The sequence below is a fragment of the Nomascus leucogenys genome, chromosome 25 (genome assembly GCF_006542625.1).
Source record: "Nomascus leucogenys isolate Asia chromosome 25, Asia_NLE_v1, whole genome shotgun sequence".
Lineage (NCBI taxonomy): Eukaryota > Metazoa > Chordata > Mammalia > Primates > Hylobatidae > Nomascus > Nomascus leucogenys.
Window position 1 is genome coordinate 4,548,278 of NC_044405.1, and position 25,140 is coordinate 4,573,417.

General features: G+C 34.7%; 1 protein-coding gene across 1 annotated transcript in view; it reads right to left on the reverse strand.

The window, feature by feature from the left end:
• TMPRSS15 (transmembrane serine protease 15) overlaps positions 1–25,140 on the reverse strand; it is a 138,761-nt gene that overhangs the window by 105,413 nt on the left and 8,208 nt on the right. Inside the window, exons 4-6 of the mRNA XM_030806191.1 lie at positions 14,992–15,143; positions 10,802–10,837; positions 4,002–4,133 (exon numbers count right to left, since the gene is read on the reverse strand). Coding sequence (XP_030662051.1) covers positions 4,002–4,133; positions 10,802–10,837; positions 14,992–15,143 — 320 coding nt within the window. The remainder of the gene's footprint in view (positions 1–4,001; positions 4,134–10,801; positions 10,838–14,991; positions 15,144–25,140) is intronic.

The following is a 25,140-nucleotide window of genomic DNA, read 5'->3' on the forward strand; positions in this document are numbered from 1 at the left end:
TCATTGTTCCCATCTGTTCACTACGCGTTTTCTTGGGAAAGGTATCAACAGCTTTGCACTGCACAATGTGATTCATAATTTCCAGAAAGCCGAGTTATGTCTCTAGTTTCAAAGATGGTTCTATGTTTGACAAACCCTGTTTCAGTTCTTTCCTGAGCACATGACTAAACTACACTTCCCCAAATCCCTTGGAGTCAGATAAGGTCATGTGACTGAGTTGGCCAATGAACGATTGTAAAAGTCACTGTGTCTATTTCCAAATATGGTTTCTGAACATATCTGTAACATTCTTCGTTTGTCAGTCAGCTGGTTGTGAAGGATCCAGTAGAGGACTCTGCGGGCAGAGAGAGTGGCAAGTAAGGAGCAGGCATCCTGAATACCTAGAGCACAGCCCTTTGCCATCTTTTTTGCACTGTGATATAGGTGATAAATAAACTGTTATGGTTAAGATTGTTTATCATAGTATTTAGCCTGTCCTAAAGAATATGATCAATTTTCCTGTCCAGTATTCTATCATGTTACTAAGTTTTAGTGGGAATGGATACTCTACAGGTCAAATTCTGCTCCAACGAGGCTCTAGTCAATTACTGCATTCAAGCAAATATAGAGAATATTCCTAAATGTATTTAAAATAAAATTACAGTAGTATTGAATTATTTCTAATAGCAATGCTCAGAATGCCAAAATATTATCTTTTCAAGATAGAGGCTTGTGTAAGGCACTTTCTTATACATTTTTTTCATTTAATTTCAGGATGTTTCTGGAGAACCTGATAGTACAAATGACCATGAATGAAGCAGGATAGGTTTTCAGGAAAAAATATATGACCCAGTTGTGGATGAGTAGGATCGCTGGGTGTTTAGGATTGTGACTTATTAGACTGTGCAGTGCTTTCTAGTGCAGCATCAGAAAAAAAAAATTCTAAGTAGAAGACAAATGAGCCTGTCAAATTAGAGCAGCCATTTGATTGCACTGTCAGAAATGTTGCCTGTAATGGGATGGAACGCATAAGGGTATGCACTTAGGACCCACGAAGAACTCCCTCTGCTGGCTGAATATTCACTAATTGTGTCTTTGCTCATGGCATTGAAATCTCCAGGATATATAAATCAAACATGATCTATGCTCACCCACCAAGCTGTATTATGCATATACACGTGAGGCAGGCAAACTATGAGAACACTTGCCAACTTCCAAAGAGTTAAGCATTGGCTTAAAGGCTGTGAATCAGCATCTTTCCTTTTCATAGGCCAGCTAAAAAGTGAACTTTCCTGCTGATGTAATTCTAATTAGAAGACGAAAACAATTTAAAGAAATCTTGTTTCAGCTATAGTCAGCTGTAAGTGTGCAAACCAATAACTAAAGACTAAAAGAGGAAGTTGCATGAGGAAGACAATGTTAATATGTCTCTATCAATAACACAAACCAGAATTAGAGCTCACAGCTGGAGCAAAAAAGTAAATAAATCAATAAGAGAGAGAGAGTAAAGGTAAACTTCATATTGGAAAAATTCTCTTAAATTAATTTTATAAATGTTTCCATGAATATAGATTGATGGACAGCGGCTTTCAGGTGGAAATAATGCTGCTGGCAGTTTGAGCTGGTGCTGAAAGTCATCAGGCTTGTGGGCTCCCCATCATCAATGAATGAAGCAACTTAAAATGATACAGCAACTTGTACTCTTAAATTCTCTCTGGATAAAAATAGATTCATTGATTGATTTAAACAATATTATCCCACAAATACTTTATTTACCAAAATAGATACAATACTTACTTAAACAAAAAAAAAAGAGAATCAAGAAAATGGAAAGTGACGGTGTGCAAGCTTGAGAGAGTTAGTGACATGAAAGGCTGGTCACTACTAAGGTTCAATAGACAAAAAATCTTCATGTTACTGAAAAGTAACAATGCAGTTTGACTATGTTTTTAAAGCAAATTTAGATAATTACTTCCATTCTAATACTGAGGCTCATCTCCTGAGTTTAGAGTGGCTCATAAAAATGATTCATAGCATTAAAACTTATTTTAGGACAAATTATCACACTTACATGATATTCTTATGGTTCATGGTTCATTTTTATATGCACTGATATTAGTTCATCATGAAAATTATGAACTCCATGAGCATAATAACAAAATAATAGGTGCAGTACATTTTTCAATTATTCGATTAATATATTTTGGTAGCTATGCGTTTTCCTCTATTTAAGGATATTCACCACCATTATATTAGCTTAAAGCCACGTGTCTACGTTGACGTACACTGTTATTTTTGAAACAGAAATCAGCATCACCTTTGTTACCTCATGATGGCACACTTGTATCATATTCTCCCTGAAAAGATTTTGGAAAATGCCTGAAAGCCATAGCAAAGCAAGAACATTGCTTTCTTCTTCTTTGAGTAACTTAGTTATATAAAATAGATTAAAAATATTCTGTAGCCTGCACTTTCTTCCAATATGTTCCGAGTGCACTTCAAAGTACGTAGTTAAACTTTAAAGGTCTGAATTTTATCCAAGAACATTTGCATCGGGATTGCTTAGTGGAAATCTATGTAGTAGAGCTGCCTTTTGTTGAGTTGGTACCGGGAAACAGACCAACTGCCTGGCTTTTAAAATGTGTACTAAGTGGATAGGGAGCTTTTAAAACTTTGGTCGTTATTAGAATATTCATCTTTAATTACTATCAAGCAAGATGACAAAAGTGTAACAAATAATAGAAAAGTGTAGCAAATAGTAACTACAGTCTTTAACACACTTTGGGCACTAATTGTACTTATAGTCAGTTTTAAAACTGATTATAAGCCATACCAAAAAAGGTGCAGTTAATACTTTCTGTTAAATAAAACAAAATATCATTAGACTTATCCAAAGTCAGCAGTCTCCCCTTATCCACAGGGCATATATTCTAAGACCTCCAGTGGATGCCTGAACCATGGATAGTACTGAACCCTATATCTACTATGCTTTTTCCTATACATACACACCTACCATAGGAGATTAACAGCAATAATCACTAACAAAATAGAACAATTATAACAATACTCAGAATGATGTGCAATTTTATACTTATACATTGTTTATTTCTGGAATTTTCCATTTACTGTTGTGCCCTGTGGTTGACAGCAGGTAGTTGAAACCGTGGAAACCACTAATAAGGGAGAACTATTGTAGTTCTATGTGGACATCTTCTTAAATGTGTTACACACAAAAACAAATTACCTATTTAGATGCTGCTTTCTAGTAAACTTTTCTAAGTGGAATCCAGCTATGAAATGAAGAAATAAGTCAAAGAGTAAATATGTTTAAATCAACTAGAGCCATGCTTGGTATATGGTAACTGCTACTTAAGCGTCAAATAGTAATAATAATAGTAAAATAACATTATTGTCATTAACACTCAAAAAATGCCAAAATATACAAATGAAACACAGAAGTTTTACTTATGAGGCATTAAGTTCTTATTCATGTCTTATTTCTATTATTTATAGAACTACAAGAGGCAAATAAAAGCAACAGTCAAAATTTTAATATGGTGCTCATTGAGTTAGGTACTGTTAAAATGTTGAAAGAAAAAGACTGACATGATAGTGAAAAAACATGAAAACCATTAGTAAGAAGTGAGAATGTCTATCAAAGAAGTCAAATTAATAATAGTTTGGATTAGTTTAATATAGAGAAGAGATGAAAATTCAGCAATACCCATTCCCACATTTATGACATTGTTAATCACATCTTCCTTTCTGTAGTGATCAAATGGAATTCTGTTTAATTAATTAATATGTTTAATATTATTTATAAAGTTTAGGAAAATATCAATACAATTATTTTTAGATTTTGTATTATATTATAAAAATAGCTATTTAAATAGCTCATTCTTCAGCAGTTTCAGATATTTGAGATTAGAATGTGTGTGTGTGTGTGTGTGTGTGTCTGTGTTTGCGTGTCTACAGTGAGGGAGGATAAAACAGAAGGGGAGAGAGTAGGGGGGAGAACTTACCGCACATTTTATTGTCTTCGTCAGAACCATCTGGACAGTTTACTTCTCCATCACAAAATAAATCAGCTTTTATACACGTTAGAGCATCAGTACAAGGACTTGAACCAGGCAGGCATTCTATTGAGACATTTCCTTTAAAAAACAACTGAAATTAATTTCCAATTGATGAGATATGTACAATGTTTAAATATTTAATAGGCCTTTTTGCCACTGGGGTTCTTACTTATAAGTATGTTCTTCAACTGCCATAGGAATATTTATTTCATTTGCAAGTCAATCATTTGTAAAATTAGAGCATTTTAAATTTTGAAATTTCATGTGGGGCAATTTTGGAAAGCTTATCACATCGTCTGCAACATCTAGCAGCCACTTCATTTACTCATAAGCTTATTATTTGAAAATATAGTGGCTTAAGTCAAGGTTTCCATTCTGTAGAGTACATTTACCAACAAAAGTCATTTTAAAGTAAGATAAGCACTTAAAATTCCCAGTGCATTGTGACATTGAACAATGAAGAAACCTAATGTCTATTTCTGTTGAGTATCTCTTTGTTCCTTGGGTCAGAGATTCTTAGGGGGTACACTGTAAACACACCCCTGCAGGGTTTCATGCCATCTTCTGGAGGGGATCCGAACAACTTGAACCTCTCAGCCTGCCTTGTCCTTCACTTGCCCCACTTTCATAAACTTAAGTCTAGAGATGCACCAAGAAACACATTTTACTTCTAGAAATTAACTTGGGAAGTTTAAGAGCAATTCTGAAAATAAGCCATATTCTTATACGCCTACAAGATAAAGACTTTTTAAAAAAATTTTTAGGCCAATGTGGAAATTTGAATACTTCTGCCTCTGAATATAATAACAATGATGGTGAAAGGTTTTGGAAATCTTTAACTCATCAGCACTTTTTTTTCTTTTTGGTTATTGTTCTTAATCTTAAAGCCAGAACTGTACTGCCATCTGCTGGGTTTTCAAAATATGAAAATCTGAAATTTCTCCTTCTGCTCTATAAAATTAATTGGAAAAGTAAAAATGCCCATGTTAATGAATCTACTAAGTTACTTCTTAATTAAAAACATTTATAGATTTTTGCTGAGTCTACATACAACTAAATTAGACATTTGTAACTGGCTGTAATTAAAATGAATATAAACCAGTGGGAAATTCATGGAACACCCAACATCTAAAATTATAGGACAGAGTAAAGATCGAAGCCATTCTTAATTGACAGAGTACTCCCATGTAGGAGAATAATAATAATAAAAATATTATTTAATAAACTCAAATGCATATATTTGTTGACATTTAAGAGCTATTCATCAAAAGTCCTTAACCATTGAGTTATTAATCCAGAAAATGCATATTTCATAGAATCTTATACATGCTTTATAAATAAATAAACCAAATAAAGCACTATACTTAAAACTGTGTCTTATTTTACAAGTAGCTAATAGAATTCCAAGTATTCAGCATTTCAAAGATGAATTTGGGATACAGCTAGGAACATACATCACTTTGGCTGTCCTAATGCTTCTCATGGGAGCTTCACTTCCTGATGAATCACATCTCTGTTCAGTATCTGTTGAACTCTTGATTGGACGCCATAACCACACCAGCAAGTCATACCACTTGGACTCAATTGATCTCATGAATAATCATTTACTGACCCAACAAGTATTTATTTTGTATACATTTTTGTCATGGAATTTTAAGAGATGGAGATAAAAGAATGAGTAAGGCAGAGCCTCTCTCTTCTTATGAAGCTTCAAGTTCAGTGGGGGAACTTGTTTATTTACAAATTATATTTTAAAGAGAGAGATTTAGAAAGTGCTATGGGAGCATCAAAGTTGAAGCAATTAGTTTCCTTCTAAGGCAAGAATTAAAGACATTTTTACAGAAATGGTCATATTTAAATTAGTCTTTGATGTATACCTAGAAATGCACCTAAGGAGGAGAGAGATATAGAATGTATTTAGTGATGTGTCAAGAGTACAACATATGAGAAACAGATGAGTCTCACTAACCTAGATGGTGGGATATTTATGGAAGGCATAGTAGGAAGGCAGTTTGATACCAGATTCTAGGGAAACTTTTTATCTTTGTTAAGTGTTAGAAATATTTTTCAATAGGTGATGGCACTGGAAAATTTTACATATGTCTGCAATATGACCAGTCCATATTTCATAAAGGCAATTGTTGGACCATGTGGAACATCACTTGAATAAGACCACTCGAGAAGCTGTTTCAATGGTCCACATGAAAGATGAGGGCTACAACTCTCACAATGGCAGGGGAGATGGGACATGGATTCAATTGCTACTTTACAGGTAAAATTGATGAGCTTCAGTGACTACATTTGCTTCTGAACAAGATTAGTGGAGGTGAAGAATGGGATGCTAAGGAATTGGCAGTTGAATTACTGAAGAGGCCATTTACATTAGTCACAATAGCGATTACGAGATGAACAAATTGTAGGGTTAGAAACTGAGTCTAGTTTAAAGTATTTTGAATTTAAGTTGGAATATTAGGTACTCTTTTAAATTGCACTCTGTCTTTCTCCAGACTGTTTCATAAACATTCTTCAACTGACTTGGTCCATGAGGAAACAGAAGTTTCCCATGTTAAAACTAGTATGAAAAATATTTATGTAATTCTTATACAATGGTAGTGAGTTTTAAAATTTTTGTCAAATTGTATTTTTACTGAGTCTTCTCTCACTCTTTCATTTCCTACATAAATATTTATGATTACAATTTCTAAGAAAAATCATCAATTAAAACATTAGCTGTTATACCCAGCCAGATGCCAGTTTAATTTAAATGGTTTTGCATGCTCAAACTAGAGTTCTTGACTTGAGTATTACTTGGTTTGCATTTCATTACTTAATTTTTGTTCTAATATTTCTTTTTTTCTAAGAAGTCTGTACCAAATTGTGCTTCTCAACGGATAATTTTTAGGAAAGGAGTTTATCAATTCTAGTTAAAGAAAAGTAAACAAAGAGAATAATAATTGGTTTCATTTATTAAAAACTAATCAAATTTCCTTAATATTAGACATTATTAACTCAGTGGGAAAAAGTGCACCTGTTTTCTGTAATCTATGTGGTATTTTACCTTTAGGACACTAACTTTTGACATATTATGAAAACACACCAGTAAATTAGTATTACTTGGAATTCTGCAAATAGAAGACTTTAATTATTCATTTGTATTGTAACATGAAGAATTCAGTATACACTCAAAGATGATTATTTCAGAGTGATCCAATGTCCAAACAATTTCCAGTGATTTGACATTAGGAACCTCCTGTGCCTACTGAGAGCAGCCTCTGTGCTAGGCATTGTGGAGAGTAAAAAGGCTAAAATCCATTATTTTTTGCCTTCCAAATAATTTGGAAGAGGTGTTACATACAACATGATACATTGAAACCATGGTTTGGAAATCATCGATTTTTATTGTCCCTACAATTTGAAAAGGGATAATAGTACTTGGTGGCCAAAATTGGTTAAGACAAATTAAGCTCGAGATCCTGATAGCTCACTCAATAGGAGAAGCAGAATCTTCATCCATGAATGTTTGCCTTTAGAGACCAGTTTTATTTCGCTATGCTATATTGGAAAATAGATATCACCTTACAGAAATTCTCATTTACTGTGTAGAACAAATCTAATTTTTTTTTTAATTTTATTGTAAGCAAGACTATGGCTTTTCAATCCAAATGAAATTATTGGTAGAAAGATTCTTTGGTAGTCTTGATACCACGTAAATAGGAATGTCTTAAATTAGAGGAGAGTGGTTAGCAATATGTAAATGTTCTTTGCTCAAATGCAGAAAAAGAACAATTCTTAAAGTCACGATACATTTGGTATCAGATAAAATCTCTGCATCTCAGTCTTGAAGTAATTAAATTGAGGAACATAATTCTACCTTAGGTTGTTTTGGCCCAGTTTCATGTTTTTCACTAAATCAACCAGTTACTCTTTTTCTCCAATCCTCAAACTCTTTCACATAGTGGAATGGTAGCAAGATTACATTTTTTATGAGATTGAGAAAGCCCATGATAGTGAAACTTTTGTTTTCTGCAGCTATTGCTGTAAGTAACAGTAAGTAACAAAGGACTAGAACAAGCCGTAGTGTAGAAATCCCTCAAACATGGGAGCAATTGCCAAAACATTCCCTCTAGGCACTCTGTAGCGCTCCAGAAATTAATCTGTGTAATTCACCTCAGTTCCAGTCCTTCTCCTCTAATGTTCTAAGTGGGTTAGTAAAACTTAAAGGTAATTGGCAACAAAAACAGCTGAATGATAGAGCATAATCCTCACGGATTTTGTACCGTTATCACAAAAAATTCTCTTTGGTAGAATTTATAACAGCACTAATATCAGGTATATGATGCATGCATCTGTTGATTTTTCTCAAACTCTGTCTTCCAGGCATATAAAAATGAGAATAAACTTGACATCCCTGAAAGGCATATTCATAGTAAATTACTGCTTGGAAAATGTGGTTTTCATGTTTAATTGCCTCGTTTCCTTCTATAAATACATAGTATCTTGCCATATGAGAGGAATAAACGGCAAGGATGACTGGGCACTTATGTAGCACATGGATTCACTAAGAAGAAAAAGAATATGATATTTCACCACCTACTTACCTTATAATAATACTTTGAGAATTGATTAGGATAATCCAATACAGTCTCTGATAACAGAAAATGTTTAGAAACAAAGTTTTTTTGGAGAAATAAAAGTTCAGATCAAAATGAGCATTACTCAGTATAATAATCTTGTTTTAAATTTAGGGTTTTTAATGAATCTTTTAAACAAAGTATCCAAATAGTTGTTTTGTTCCATTCTGTTTCATCAAACTCAGAAGGGAGAAGGAGTAGGGATCTAATATTGGCATTGTTCCTCCTGCTCCTTCTCTGTGGGAGTCACCATGTTGACCACAGTACAGTGGTATCTGTATTATCTCTCTTTCAATTCTCATGATCATCCTCTAAGAAATATATTTAAATCTCCTTGTCAGATAATAAAGTTCAAATAGGCCAGATAGCTTGCCAAATACATATAGATTGATTGTTGAAATTAGGTAATGCATGAATTCACCCATGTCTTTTTAGTGATTGAAAATGTATGTTACATTTTGATCTTTATTTTGACTATCAATTATACAAAACGTGAAAGACAGGGCTAAGTGTACACTGCCCCCATTTCTGTAGTTTACATGCAGAAAAGAAGATTTCTGATCCACTCATCAGGAGAGAAAAATATGGGTGGCATACTTTCCCATGCTGTCTGACCCCTCATTCATCATTTCCTTCTTTGTCCAGAGGAAATTGGGCAGATGTTTCAGCCAAATCTTTATATTTTTAACAGGCATGTCTTCAGAATAGTAAAGGAGAAAACCTTCTTTTAAGTTCAGTGCTTTCTGGCTTTATTTAAAACACTGTTTCTACCTAATTCATTCTACATATTACTATTAGGACATTTTATACAACTAAGAGGGCCTTAATGACTTTGAATTAATCATTTGATGAACCAATAAACAAATAGAAAAATGGCATTAATTTGGATACTTGTTACTGGCTTTCAAGGTTTTAGGAACACATTTTGCAAAATATATTTAGCTTACTTATTCAGTTTATTTTTAAATCAAAAGAATTAGCCGTTATCAATCCCAAAAGCATTTGTTCAAAAGTGTGTTGGAAGGGGATTTGAGAGGCTGTAAATAATTTTCCACATTAGAGACAGGAATGTGGGCTCAACGGCAGGCTTTTTTGTTTTGTTTTGTTTTTTTGTCAATATGTTGTGCTGCTGTTTGGATATAACCTAAATACAACTGCAGAAAGGCTTAGTCTGTCATAATAGATCTTTATGGGTTTTAGAATTGTGATGGCTTGTTTCCTAAAGCATTTTGATTGATTCGTGTATTGCTTTGCTTTTCAGATATTACACCAACAATTTTTATGCAAGAATTCTTTATCCTTGCCAAGAATGGCTTTTATAATTTTACAAATGTTTTCCCTCTATGTATATAATATTTGATGTAAATTTTAATAATATAACATGGTAGTGATATTGTTGGGAGCTGACTGAAGATCTACAATATTGCCTATATTGAATTTACTTAAAGGGATTAGTGACACACCCAAGACATTTTATATGAAGATTAAGTCATGACCAGAGAAGGTATTTTAGTAGATTGACAGACAGAAGCACAGCAGACAATTCCTAGAAATACAGAGAAATTGGCACACCAAAGATACATACTGAGAGTTGGCACAAAGTAGATACTTAAAAAAAATTCTTGAATGAGTGAATGAATCCAAGGCTACTTTGGTTCTGCTTTGGCCACAAGTACTGTGTTAACAGGAGAAAGCAAGCATGTCTCACTTGTATGCACAGATAATAATCAAAGGAAAAAAATCCCTAATATCTGATAAAATCTGCTTCCTTAGTTGAAAACCTTTTGATACTACTGGTGACATTCTTATCAATAGGTAATCACAGTTCTGTTAATAATAGACAGAGGATAAAAGTGAAATCTGAGAACTCAGGCATTAGCCCTAAATATATTGTTTACTTTGGTGAAATCCAGGGCTAAAACTGCAAACGTTTATGCTCTTGATTTCTTGTCTATAAAATAGGCTCAATATTTATTGCTAAGGCATCAGAGACTTCTCAGGGTCTGAGAAGTCTAAATAAAATGTAACAGAAATAAAATGTAAGAGAAAATTTTCTTTCAAAATAAAATGTAAAACTTTCTTTCAAAAAATAATAATAATATTATTAAAACTGACCTGGAGCTGCCAGATGACTGGTGGTTGTTAGCTTGTCTGAAAAATAAATGATATTAAAATAATTATTATCTATTTTAAAGTAATTACCAGGAATTTATTGTATATTCACTCTGTATAATAATTAACCTAATAATTTTAAAAATTATGAATTGTTAGTGTCCATTTAGAAGTATGTCATTTGTATTTGTATTTAAAAATAAATCTTTTATGTTTTTGATGATTTTTAGAGTTGTAGCACAGAGGTTTTTAGATTTTTAACTCCTCTTTTGTTTTCTAACTAAAGAATACAAGGTTATTCAATGATCAATAACTAAATACGAGGAATCATTAATCTCATAATGACCATAGACATAAATGTTCCAGGTTAATTTGATGTTATATGAAAGAGAAGCATGGGATATGCTTAGACCATGGGCTTTGGAATCAGAAGGAATTGCTTTTGATTTCTGAGTTTGACACTTAGTAGCTGTGTGACCCTGGGCATGTTACTTATTATTTAATTTATTCTTTCAAATAAAAAAATATTACGACCTCTCTACAAAATCATTCTGATAATTGAAATAGGTAATGTTTGTAAAATATAGTACCTGAATAAAGAGGATGCCTTAAAAAATAAGACTTCAAATATTATCAAAATTGTCATGATTATTATACCAAAAGCAATATCTTCATAGTTTTATAACTATGAAGTTTTATAATTGTAGCTCGAAAGATGGGGTGAAGAAAATGCTGGAATAGAGTAGTTAACACAAAGCCTGAATTCTCCTTTCCAAAGTGAAATATATTCTGAAAGTGATCTTTCTTTATCTCACCCTTAGTGACCTCCCAAGTGCCATAGCTTCATCACCAAGGCCACCATGATTGGAGCCGTTTATGGAGATGTCACACACACACATACACACACACACGCACACACTCATATATCTCTCATATGCAACACACACGCACTCATATATCTCTCATGTATAACACACACACATACTCATATATCTCTCCTATATAACACACACACACTCATATATCTCTCATATGTAACACACACACACACACTCATGTATCTCTCATATATATATGTATATAAAGTTTAAAATATGAAAGGAACATTGAAATTGGAAATGTATATCCTTGGCATAAATGATGAGGCATTAGGGACATTGTAATATTATGAACTATGTTATTCCTAACCAATATAAGCTTCTTACAGCTTGATATGAAGACTAAATACCTCAGAAATAGCTGCAAGAAAAAAATGTGTATTTTCTTAGGTGATAGAGTTTGATGATCACTAAGTTGTATTTTTAAAAGTGTCATAAATACTGACCTGAAGTTGTTGCAGGGCTTACTGTAGAAAAATTCTCCAAAGATGCTGGAATAAAGTAAAGTTGATTTAACGCATGGGTTTAGGATATAAATACATTACAAAACATTGAGTACACCTTGAATAGTGATTCAAAGGGCATCTGATCCTTTGGAGTTCCTATTTTATCCTCTGCCGTGCTAAATCTTCCTATTCATTATTTGGTTGTAATACATTTGATAAATTTCCAGAGTCTGCATATTCTCTCTATGCAATTTACTTATGCAAAAAGTTTGCTTTATTTTATATCTATTTAAGAAAGATATCCATTTATTAATCATAGTTCTATAGAATAATTTACATTTTAGCCAACTAATATAACATGATACACCACATCTTGGCATACCTAAAACCACTTGTTTTACACTAAAACATATGAAGGCAACAATTGCAAAACAATCTTTCACATAATTAATATTTCCTTGGAACTAAGTGGTATATAAGTAAAAAGTGCTTTGCACATAGAAGACAAAAGCTGGCAATTTTCTTCAAACTTTAACATGTTTAATAGTTTTAAAAGGATAGACTCACCTATGCAAGATATAAAGGACATCAAAGCATATCTCATGAAAAATCATGTGGTGAATTTGTTTTTATTCAAAACTATCTTGATGATAAATGGGCTAAGAAGTATATTCGTTTCTACTAACTAGGTGGTTTATTTCAGCATTTCATCATTTTTGAATTGTGTTGGTTCTATAAAACCTATTGAAGTTTTGTAAATGATACATGGTAGAGTGTTGACGCTGAAGATAAAATAAAATTTATGTGACTTTTCATAAATAATGTGGTTTAATTTTTTTTATGTTTGACAGTGTATTATACAAAACTTCAAGATATCTATGTAATTCTTAACTAAATTTAAAACTTTATAAATTTGAAAATTCACATGATACAAATGGATATTAAATTGAAATACCTATAATTAACTTGGTACCATCTTTATAAATGTGTTTTAACACAATTCAACAAATTAAATGTAACTTCTACTTGTTGAGAATATTCTTGGGCTGATGTTGTAAAACAGTTTATTACACAGTGATACTAATTCTAAATTAACTCAAAGGATATGGTTTCATTGAATAAACATTTAATTTTAAAAATCACAAACTCTATTCCCCCAGATGATCCAAATATAGGAAATCATGAAAAAAAGTTTCAGCATATCTGTCAATTTGCTTGCCGGAAGAGACCATCAGAAACCAACGCACATTCAAATAGAGATAGTAAGATGACAACTTTGGGGCCTACTGGAGGATGGGTGGTGGGAGGAGGCAGAGAATTAGGAGAAATAACTAACGGGTGCCAGGCTTAATAACTGGGTGACAAAATAATCTATACAACAAACTCCCATGACACAAGTTTACCTATATAACAAACCTGTACATGTACCCTGAAAAGTTAAAAAATAAAAAATGAAAATATTCATTTTTCCATGCCAAAAAAGAAAAATGACTATGAAAAAAATCAACTACAATTGCTCAAAGATAAAAACATTATAAACAAACTAGTGTAAAGGTTAAGAGGACAGACATTAGGATCAGACCACAGAGGTCAGAATGCCTAAGTCTAAATGACTGTGTGAAAAAGGCCATTTACCAAAAGTATCTGTGTTTTGGTCTTCTCCCTGATTGGGGGATAGTAATGACATCACATAAGAGGATTAATGTAGAGAGTAAAAACGTTGATAGATAAACCACCTATTCTAGCTAATAATAGCCAGTAGTAGTTTTCAGCTCATCTGAATCAAAGACTCAAAATAGACAGTCTCTGCTCAAACAGCTGTGACATGGGTCCAAACCATCAGTAGAGGAAGGACTAAGAATTTATCTTCTTGCTGAAAAGGAGCTGCAAGATGTTGCAGGAGACTCAATCAAAGAGGAAACTACGCTTGGTGAAACAATGCTCTGAAGAGAAGCAACTAGAGATCCACAATCTCATATCTACTATTACAAAATAAACAAATAAAACTCCTGGATGTTTTTATGTATTTGATTTAGAGGCAAACATACCGATTGATCTCATTTTGTAGCAAAACTAGTTGAAATAATTGAATAGTTAGGCTATTTAAAGTTTCTCTTTATTCCCCTTGGTGTAGATATTTATGTATTGGCTAACTTTCTAACATCCAAAAATTTCTGAATTCCAAAATGTATTTGGTCCCAAGGTTTACGGGTAAGGAATTGAATCTGGATGACCTTGGCAAATTACTACTGTTCTCAACAATATTCAATAAGGACACTGTGTTTGTTGAATTGAACTGAATGAAGGATAATTAGAATGGAAAATTTAGAACAATCTAAGCATTTACAAACATATTTTTTGTTATTTTTGATGTTCCATATTTTTTCTTTTTTGGTTTATTCTTATGTTAAAATTATTTATCATTTTAAAAATTAATATTTAATTTTTATAAATAGGTAACTGGAAGGGATCAAACTCATTGACTCTACTTTTTTCTTCTTTTTTTAGCTTCTCAATTAGAAATTGGACCTTGCTACCGGATTTTACAATCTAAAAACGTCTAGAGAGAGTTCCTGAAGTCAGGGTGTGCTTGACCAGTGCAAAGAATGCATAAGACCCACAAACTTCTATGCATGCCACCACTTTCAGAATCTCCTTGATATTTGGTATTTTGTGAACTTTTTCTCATTGATAAGTTTCTTCAAATATGGTTTCTTCAGATTTTACTTTTCTCATGTAAATGTGTCACCTCAGGCAATAAGACATGTTCCTAAGGTCAAGCATGGTTCCACTTCCTCCCTGGTATATTGCTAGAATTTTAATTTCATAGCTTAATGATTCAAAGAAATCAAATAATGTTCACAGATACCTAGGATATCAACGCTGTTCAAATCAATATGGAAAGTGACCAGTTGGCTGGATTTATTTGCTTCAATGCCTTGAATCAGTTCTTCTTTTACATTTTCATCTGACACCCACTGGGCAAAGAAAAGGTCAAATATGACTATAATGCTGCCATTTCTGCAAAGCAAAAGATGATATAAGAGGAAAAAGTCAGCCATCTTCAACTGATTTGTGTTCAATTCATGTTAAATGTCTTTGAAATTCTCTATGGTTATCATCTTGCTAATTCTCATTATACCTGTGTAAGATAGGCACTTCAAATATTATCTTTATTTCATGAGGGAAAGAAAAAATGAATTGAAAGACTAAATATTTTTTTGAGAAGAGAAACTCCAAAGTAGATGCAAAATTGAAATATGAGTTTTCTGAGTTGTGTTCGAGCACTCATCCCCAGGCCAGGATGTTCCCGACACCCTTGTGTTAAAATCACATGGTCTGTTGGCACTTACTCTGATTTTACTGTTTGGAGAAAAGAAGGATATGGATTTGTAGTTTTTCATGGATAATTTCTAAGTTGGGGGAAATCTAAGGTAGTTTCACTGGTTAGTTGATTATGGCAGCTAATCTATATCTGCCTCTTCTTCTCTATTTTGCTTAATACAAAATACCAAAATATGCCCTGATGTCAAGGGATAGAAAGAAAACAAGGATATCTGGGTCTATTAGGGATTCACAAGAAATTTAGTCTCAGGTCCATGAGTCGGGACTGTCTTGCCTGCATGATCTCCAAACATAGCGTTAGAGTTCAGCGATACAGCCCTAATCATCTTCCCCTTTATTTTATCCCCTGCTCCATACCATGCATTTTAACAGGTAACTTTTCAGTGTAAAGAAAGAAAAAAATGAACAAATTTTTGGTGAATAGGGATACTTGGGAGATTTTTGCACTCCTGCTTACGTTTCTATTTGCCATATGCTATCATTTTAGGGTATGCTCACTTGGGAGACAAACTATAGCTCTGATATTTATTCTATACCCCTCAATAAACTCCAGGCACTCAGGGTATACTTGGCTGCTTAAGATTTAGACTAGGGCAAACTAAATTTTGCATGATATGTTTGCTGGTTTCGAATTATGGGGTTATATATTCTTGTGAAATATGTAAGTTTATGAGCTTGTTGAAGGATTTTATCAAGTCCAGTAGAGTTCTTTATTTATCTGTCCATCTATCTATACTGATAGACCTACAGTAAATGTTATTTTTTCTTCCATGACTGGATATAGAACCAGAATATTCCTGAAAGATCACAGTAGATCAGCATCTCCACTAGGGGGAGTATATTCTTTCTTCGTGTCCATGGCACTATTCAGTTTCACAGTGATTCATTTCCAGGAAGCTGGTCTTTCATTATTAAAATGAACAAGATATAAAATTTTGATATAATATTTTTATAATTCACTAGTATTAAATAAATTATTTAAAATGTTAGAAGGTTTAACTTTCTAGTCATTTGCTTAAATTATAGTAGCCAAATCTTGTAAATGAGAAGGTTCCCTAGTAACTGTTTAGTTCAGGGTTTCCCAAACTTACCCATACATGAAATCACTGTCGTCCTTGGTAATGATACATTTTGTCACAGACACGACCTTTCATCTACTTTTCCACACTTGTGCTGGCTGGCTAACCCCTAATTTTACTGGAGAATAAGCCTCTATTTCCTTAGGAAAGGTGACATCTTCTTTAACCATTCTTTATACCAAACATGGTTTTATTCACGGGTGTATGACCTGGCCCTGGTCAACAGAATCTGAAGGGAAGACTAATGGAAACTTCTGGAAAACGTTTTTATATCTAATAAAAGAACAGCTCATAGTAGATTACTACCCTTCGTTGTTGAACATTATTAGGTCTACATAATTTGCCGAAACTGCCACATCTACCTTGAGACCCTGAGTCAGGCCATGGTTGATAAGCCAAAGATAGCGTAGAAGAAGGAAGTACCCAAAGCACTGACTATGTCATTGTCATTGTACTACTGAATTCACCTCCTTTAAAACCTCTAGATTTCTTGTGACGTCAGATAATAAACACTTTTTTTGTGAGACGGAGTCTGTCTGGCCAGTCTGGAGTGCAGTGGCATGATCTCCACTCACTGCAACTTTCACCTCCCGGGTTCAAGCAATTCTCCTGCCTTAGCCTCCTGAGTGGCTGGGACTACAGGCGCCTGACACCATGCCCAGCTAATTTTTTGTATTTTTAATAGAGACGGGGTTTCACCATGTTGGCCAGGATGGTCTCGATCTCCAGACCTCGTGATCCGCCTGCCTCGGCCTCCCAAAGTGCTGGGATTACAGGCGTGAGCCACCGTGACTGGCCAATAAACATTTTTAAGGCACTTTTAGTCATGCATTCTGTTAATGGGAATTTTGAAAATTCTAACAAGCATACAACTGTCAGCCCCTATCCCATATTTATATGAACAGAAGGTAATTACTCTATTTTTGAAGCTGAATATTGGCCAATATTTTCATTTTAGCAATGAGGACACTGAGGCTTAGAGTAATATAGGTAACTTTGCCTAGGGTTATACAGCTTATTAGCGTCAGAGATAGAAAAGAAGCCTAGGGAATCTGTTTCCCTAATGTGTTTTTATATAATTCCCATCCCCTCACACTCAACAACACTTTTATCAATTCTATTCTGAACTATTTGTCAGCAGGAAAGAGGCTACAGCACATTTACCCTAAAGGCATGTCCAGGTATTTTATTATGTTGCATAGTTAGCAGAACTTTATATACAAATAGATGAAAAAAATAGCTGGTTGGATATTTTTGGGGAGAAGGGAAAGATATTTATTTCTGCAATACTTCCAAAAGATAGAGCGCTGCCTTTTTTCCTCCTCCGCTTCTTCCTTCTTCTTTTCCTCCTACTCCGTTTTCTTTTTTACATTATGTCTTCCTAATCGACCTCACTTTCCAAGATAGTTAAATGGACAGGATTGATTGTGGTTTAAATGAAGTGAGAGTGAACAATATTAATTATTTTCTCTCTCTCCAGTCCACCATCTTCATTTTATCTTTGGTGGCAGACTAGAAAACTTAAATTCTGATTAAATCTGTTTTATTTCCATGTAATTTCACAGGTTAATTTGGCTGAACACTTGCTTTCATTTTATTTGAGTTATGGAGTAAAAGAGGTAAGGTATTTTGGGCAAAGAAAATACAAATCTGGAATTTTGCTTCACTGAGTTGAAAGTAACTGGATTAGTTCATCCTCAGGCATGAAACATTTTTCTTTGAAAGTTGTGTTCTCTTAGTTGTGAATTATGCATTACATTTAATAATTTATACTTTGCAAGGATAGGAGTTCCATATCCTATATCCACATAAAGTTGTAGCCTTTAAAATTTATTTTCTTATTTAGTGGAAATGTTGAGATGAGAGAGATATAGTAGAAATAAAAAAAGTCATAATAATCATTTGTGATTCACCTCATAAGCAAGCTGAAGCTGTTTAATTGTTTAGTAATGAAATGAGAATTCTTCCTTTAGGTTAAAAAAAAAAGACCATTTTCATTTCAAAGTACTAGTCCTAGCGAAATAACAGTCTTTCTCTAAGGCAGATAAATCCTACTTTTGTACAGAAAGCTTGAGTATAATAGAGCAAAATATTACTTAGCTCATATTTTCCTTAATGATATTGGTAACCTTTAGGGTTGCTGAGTAAACAAAAGTCTTTCCTCTCCTAACTTTGTGGCTTATCTGTGCACAAAGGGCAAAAGAAACTGCATGCTGCTACAAAGGGTATATAGTTCTTTATTAAAAGAATCAAATGCTAAATGTTCTGAGTGAAAGCACTTTCCACAAAGCAGAATGACTGAAAGTATTCCCCAAATAGACCAAACCATTTGCTTACCCCTAAAGAGTAGCTACACACACATACACATACACATACACACACACACACACACCCCACAATCATACAAGTTAGTAAGTGTCAGAAGTTGGCATTAAATATTGTGAAAGTAAGAGAAAATAGTTCAATGACTAACTCTGGTATTCTGAGTACTAGAATTTGATCATATACCCACACATGGTGTGAGTTTAATTAAAATCTATAACAAAAATGTAAATAGGTATTTTAAAGGATTTATAGATATACAGTTGATGTAGGTATTGTTAGGTGAGAACTCAGTTATTTCTGTTTTCCAATTTTATCAATTGGATCTTTAAAGTAATTTATAAAGTTAACAATGAGTCTACTACTATTTCCTATGAGTGGAATACGCCTATTTGTAGGTGATTATTTAAGGTAAAGTAATCCTAAGTGTTTCATTGCTACTCTGTCTCCTGCTCCTGAATTCCTTTTTCATCCTCCTCTTCTATGTCTCCCAAAATAGCAACATGTGATTTATCTAACAGACGTTTTCATGAAATTCCTTTGCATTGCACTTTTCAAAAACTCACTTCTGATTTAATGGCAGCTCAGCTACCACCAGAGGGAAGTATCTCTACACTGATGAAGTACATTATTTGACAGTCATTATAAAATATTTGTCAAGGTCTGGGCATGGTACTGGCCTCCTAGGTAGCTAAAAGGAGGGGAAACAAACAATCCCTAAGCTCAAATAATTTACAGTTTCAAATGTGGTGATTTTGTCATCTAGAGAAATAAAAGATTACTTACTAAATATCAAAGAAAAATTTGGGATTTTGGTAGCCCACCAGGCCTATATATAAAAGTCTATATTCATCAAATTTTCCCAACCTAATGTAAGTGAAGTTATCCAGCATGTTGCAGACATGTAAACATAAAGGGTTCCATGGGCAAAACTATTCTGATAAACTCTGCAATGGACACTGTGCTTTCTGTATGGATTTCACTAGGCAGAGCCCAATTCGAGAGAGGCAGGCACCTAGAATACCTCTCCTTAAAGGAGGTTAAAGCCTTTCAGAAATAAATCTGAATTGATGCTTTACTGCAGCTCTCCAGACTCAATCCTTTACAAAACTAGAAAAGAGAAATTCGTTTCATTCACCACAAAGTAGACAAATAGCTTAAAGTGAACCAACAAAAAATAAAACTTCCCCGTGTAATGTTACACTCACAAAATAAAGACTAAGTACACATTTTTATAGCATTTTGAAAAAGTTAAAATAATTAACCTTTCCTGCATGTCTGTGTTTCTCCTTTTAGTTCTGATATTGGATCAATGAAAGAGGCTAAGAGATTATACACTCTGGAAACAGAGTGAAGGGACTATGTACTGTAGATAGGAATGAAGACAGCAGATGGGTGTAGGGGCAGCTACTGGGATTAAGATGTCAGAAATATGCAATAGAGTAAAGAATGATAGGATAGATAAGGAAATAAAGAAAAGAAAGAAAGACAAGAGAAAGAAAGAAAAGAGAAAGAAAGAAAGGAAAGAAAGAAAGAAAGAAAAAGAAAGAGAGAAAGAAAGAAAGAAAAGGAAGAAAGAAAAAAGAGAAAGAAAGAGAAAAGAAAAAAAGAAAGGGAGGGAGGCAGGGAGGGAAGGAGGAAGGAAGTTAAGGAAGGAAGGGAGGGAGGAAGATTAAACATTTTTGCATAAAGATAAAACTTTCATTGTGTCTGTATTTGATAAGATTAAAAACTCACCGCTGATTTAATAGTAGCACAGCTACCACCAGGGGAAACTATCTCTACACTGATGAAGTACATTATTTGAGAATCATTATAAGATATTTATTAAGGTTTGGGCACTGTACTGGCCTCCTCGGTAGCTATAAAGAGGGGAAAGAAACAACTCCTAAACTCAAATAATTTACAATTTTAAATATAGTGATTTTGCCACCTAGAGAAATAAAAGATTATTTACTAAATATCAAATAAAAATTCTGCGATTTTCATAGCCTACCAGGACTATATATAAAAGTCTATATTCATCAAGTTTTGTTCCAACAGGAGATGGGAAGGCACTGAAGTTTCTTTCGACCATTAAACAAGCTTCATTTGACCTTCTGCCATTGTTTTTCTAAGCCTGATCTCTTTTACCTTTGATTTGACTTTCCTACCTCTTTTTGGTCACTAAAACTAAGGATTCTGTTACTGATGTCAGAACTTTTGTGATGATCATATACCAATTATTTTGCCCTTAGGATCTTTGATTCAATTGTTCCTTATCTGAGATGTGAGACTAACCTTTCTATAAAGTCAGGCTCACTGTGTTTCTCCAATGTCCTACCAGTCCCCTATGACTTTAATTTGGCACGAGTTCATTGTCACACTCTTAGGTTTATATTTAGCACATTCATGATGTCTCAACATCTTCTTAGTGGCCCTCAATGCCAGCTCTATTATATCCTCAACATGCTACATTATTTTTTATCTTTATCCGAAATGGCTTTCCTTGTCTTCTCCACTCAAGTAGTCCCTATCTATGCTTTTCAGACACTGTCCCACATTTTTCATAAAACTTTTCATGACTCACTTTTTCAAGTCAAGGGATTCCTTCACACAGTAACATGCCTGTGCTTTTGGAGAACTATTTAAGGATTCTCAAGTTAGTTTATTTCTTGTAACAAAAAGTTAAAGCCATGGTAACTATAAATTATTTTTGTAGCCATAGGATGAAGATTAAATGAAAAAATTCTAACCTCTAACATAATATTCATTATGTTAATAACAGCTGCTAAATAATTTTTGCTAAATAAATCATTTGCTAGGACTTTATAGAATACATATGCTGTGGTGGGCATTAGTTAGGTTCTGAAAATACAGGTATCAAAGATACATTCTCTGCCCTAAGAGAGCTCCTAGCCTAGTAAGGAGATAGACAAATCAACAATTATGTTATAGTGTGAGAATTGCACTTTAAATGTAGATACATGGTGCTAAATGCACAGGGGGAAGAAGTACCTAAACCAGACTAGAGTGTCAGTTAAGTGTCCCTGGGAAGGTGACATGGAGTGGTTCTTAATGGGTTGTAAGGATGGAATATAAGAATGGATGCAATAATAAGGAGAGAAAATGAGAGTGCCAGTATATTAATCCATTTTTACACTACTATAAAGAAATATCTGAGACTGGGTAATTTATAAAATAAAGAAGTTTAATTGGCTTACAGTTCCACATGGCTGGGGAGGCCTCAGAAACTTACAATCAGGGTGGAAGCCTAAGGCGAAGCAAGGACCTTCTTCACGTGGTGGCAGAAGAGAGGAGTGTGAAGGGGGAAGAAGCCCTTAAGAAACCATCAGATCTCATAAGAACTCACTCACTGTCATGAGAACAGCATGTGGGAAACTGCCTTCATGACGCAATCACCTCACACCAGGTACCTCTCTCAACATGTGGGGATTACAATTGGAGATGAGATTTGTGTGGGGACACAGAGCCAAACCATATCATTCTGCTTCAGGCCCCTCCCGAATCTCATGTCCTCACATTTCAGAACACAATCATGCCTTCCCAACAGTCCCTCAAAGTTTTAACTCATTTCAGCATTAATTCAAAAGTCCAAAGTCCAAAGTCTTATATGAGACAAGACAAGTCTCTTCTGCCTATGAGTATGTAAAATCAAAAACAAGTTCATTACTTCCAAGATACAAAGGGGTTACACGCACTGGATAAATGATACCATTGCAAATGGAAAAAAAATTGGACAAAACAAAGGGGCTACAGGCCCCATGCAAATCCAAAATCCAGCAGGGCAGTCATTAAATCTTAAAGCTCCAACATAATCTCCTTTGACTCCATGTCTCACATCCAGGGCATGCTAATGCAAGGGGTGGGCTCTGACGGTCTTGGGCAGCTCCACCCTAGGGCTTTGAAGCGTACAGCTCCCCTACCCCCACTGGCTGCTTTCACAGCTGGCACTGAGTGTCTGCAGTTTTTCCAGGCACATGGTGTGAGATGTCAGTGGATCTACCATTCTGTGGTCTGGAGGACAGTGGCTGTCTTCTCCAGAGTCAGCCCAGGGGGGACTCTGTGTGGGGGCTCTAGCCACACATTTTCCTTCTGCACTGCTCTAGCAGAAGTTCTCCATGAGGGTTCTGCCCCTGCAGCAGACTTCTGCCTAGATATCCAGATGTTTCCATACATCCTCTGAAATCTAGGCAGAGGTTCCCAAACTTCAATTCTTGACTTCTGTGTACCTGCAGGCCTGTGTGGAAGTTGCCAAAGTGTGGAGCTTGCACCCTCTTAAGCAATGGCCTGACCTGTACACTGGCCCCTTTTAGCCATGGCTGGAGCTGGAGTGGCTGGGACGCAGGGCACCAAGCCCCAAGGCTGTACACAGCAGTAGGGTCCTGGGCCCCATCCACAAACCATTTTTTCCTCCTAGTCCTCCAGGCCTGTGATGGGAGGTCCTGCTATGAAGAACTCTGACATGCCACGGAGACATGTTCACCATTGTCTTGGTGAATAACATTTGACTCCTCATTACTTATGCAAATTTCTGCAGCTGGCTTCAATTTGTCCCCAGGAAATGGGTTTTTCTTTCTGCCACATAGTTAACCTGCAAATTTTCCAAACTTTTATACTCTGTCACCTGTTGAAAGTTTTGCTGTTTAGAAATTTCTCCTGCCAGATACCTTAAATCATGACTCTCAAGTTCAAAATTCCACAGATCTCTATGGCAGGGGCAAAATGCTGCCAATCTCTGTTAAAGGATAGTAAGAATAACTTTTGGTTTCTTTCCCAGTAAGTTCTTGATCTCCATCTGAGATCACCTCAACCTGGACTTCATTGTCCATATCACTATTAGCATTTTGGTCAAATCCATTCAACAAGTCTCTGGGAAGACTCCTTCCCGTCTTCTTCTGCGTTCTCCAAACTATTCCAACCTCTGCCTGTTACCCAGTTCCAATGTCACTTCCACATTTTCAGTTATCTTTATGGCAGTACCCCATTCCTGGTGCCAATTAGTCTTTTTTCACACTGCTATAAAGATACTACTCAAAACTGGGTAATTTATAAAGGAAAGAAATTTAATTGATTCACAGTTCTGCATGACTGGGGAGGCCTCGGGAAACTTAAAATCATGGCAGAAGGTGAAGAAGCAGCAAGTACTTTCTTCACAAGGCGGCAGGAAAGAGAGAGAGTGGGGGAAATTGCCACTTATAAAACCATCAGATCTCATGAGAACTCATCCACTATCATGAGAACAGCATGGGAGAAACTGCCCCCATTCCAATCACCTCCCACCAGGTCCCTCCCTCAACGTGTGGGGATTACAACTTGAGATGAGATTTGAGTGGGAACACAGACTCATATCACCCAGTAATGAAAACATAGATAAAAGAGAGAAAGCAGGATGGTTTTGAGGGTGTACAGATGATGTGGCAGGACTGGGGCAGAAGGCTGTGTCGAGTGGGGGAGGAGAAACAGAAGGCCAGAGTGTGTTTTGGTGACAGAGCCGTGCAGTACACCTGCATTTAGTATGATAGCACTAGAAAAAGTCTTTAGGTATTTAAAAGACTGAGATATGAAGATGGAGAGACATTTATTCTCTAAAAAACTAGTAACTACAAGCAGGATCAGTGGGTGAAAATCAAAGAAAGAAGTAATTTGGTGATAATAATAAAGCATGTTCTAGTACCTAAAGTTATAAAGCAATAAACAAAATATACTAATAATCATGATTATTTAATAGGCTGTTTGTAGGATGTCCACAGCAATATTGAAAAAAGATTCCTAATTTTTGTTAGTTACATTATATGAGAAAATTAAATATAAGCAGTATGAATCTCTTTCTTTTGCTGGACTAGAATGAATTTTCTTTAGTCTGTAAGCATTCCAGCCCAAAGCAGTCAAGCAAAGGCTAGACTACACAAGAAAAGAAAAAAATTTTTCTTGCACTATCACACAAACTGTATATACAACCTGACATGTAATGTCTAATAACATTAGTAAAAATTTCTTGACTCTGTCATATCTCCCCAACAATATTTTAAATTCCTCACAGCAGAGATTATATACCTTAATCATCACATAAATTACTCATGCCTCATTTATTATTAATGTCTGTTATACATTAGTCACTTAACCCAGAGGTGCCCTTTGTAAGTAGGCAATTAAAAACCAAATAGCCTATCAAAACAGAGAGAGAGAAAACCAGTTCTAAATATATCAATACAAATTAAAATGTCTTAATGATGGGGTTGAATGAGCTCTTTAATAAAAGACTTTCTCTT